This window comes from Cystoisospora suis, assembly GCF_002600585.1.
Source record: "Cystoisospora suis strain Wien I chromosome Unknown contig_380, whole genome shotgun sequence".
Lineage (NCBI taxonomy): Eukaryota > Apicomplexa > Conoidasida > Eucoccidiorida > Sarcocystidae > Cystoisospora > Cystoisospora suis.
This window is the reverse complement of record NW_027153181.1, coordinates 24173-24588: the sequence shown is the minus strand read 5'-3', so window position 1 is coordinate 24588 and position 416 is coordinate 24173. Positions and strand designations below refer to the sequence as shown.

At 46.4% G+C, this 416-nt stretch overlaps 1 protein-coding gene across 1 annotated transcript in view; it reads left to right on the top strand.

Annotated features, from left to right (window-relative positions):
• Nucleotides 1-416, top strand: part of CSUI_000975 (lysosomal cobalamin protein) — a 5872-nt gene that overhangs the window by 1414 nt on the left and 4042 nt on the right. Inside the window, exon 2 of the mRNA XM_068061181.1 lies at nt 134-199. Within this exon, the coding sequence (XP_067926846.1) occupies nt 134-199 (66 nt within the window). The remainder of the gene's footprint in view (nt 1-133; nt 200-416) is intronic.

Genomic DNA, 416 nt, shown 5'->3' with positions numbered 1-416 from the left:
AACGATAGGGCTTTTTTGTTCTCTTACAAAGAAAAGAGCACTTCAAGAGGACACATATGGCGCGATTCTCTTCTGTTTGCTTGCCTCCTTTCACTCGAATTCCTTTGTCCTGTATTCTCATGCTGCATCTCAGATTCTACTTATCCTCTGTTTCTTCCTCGTGCATATGCTTCTGGCTGCTTCCTTGGCTCTTCTGACGGTAAGTAGACTCACCTCTTCTCTGAAGATTCAGAGAGCTTTTCTCTCTCTTTTATGTCCTAGAGAAGGTCTCCGCAGGAAAGGGAACTTCACTCATCGGGATGGATGAATCGATTGTTGAATTAGTGGACTGCACAGTCGATTGACTCATCACCCTCATTAGCATGGGTTTGCAGCATGCACTGCTAGTCAGTTGTCTTCCGAGGGGGGGGTGCTCC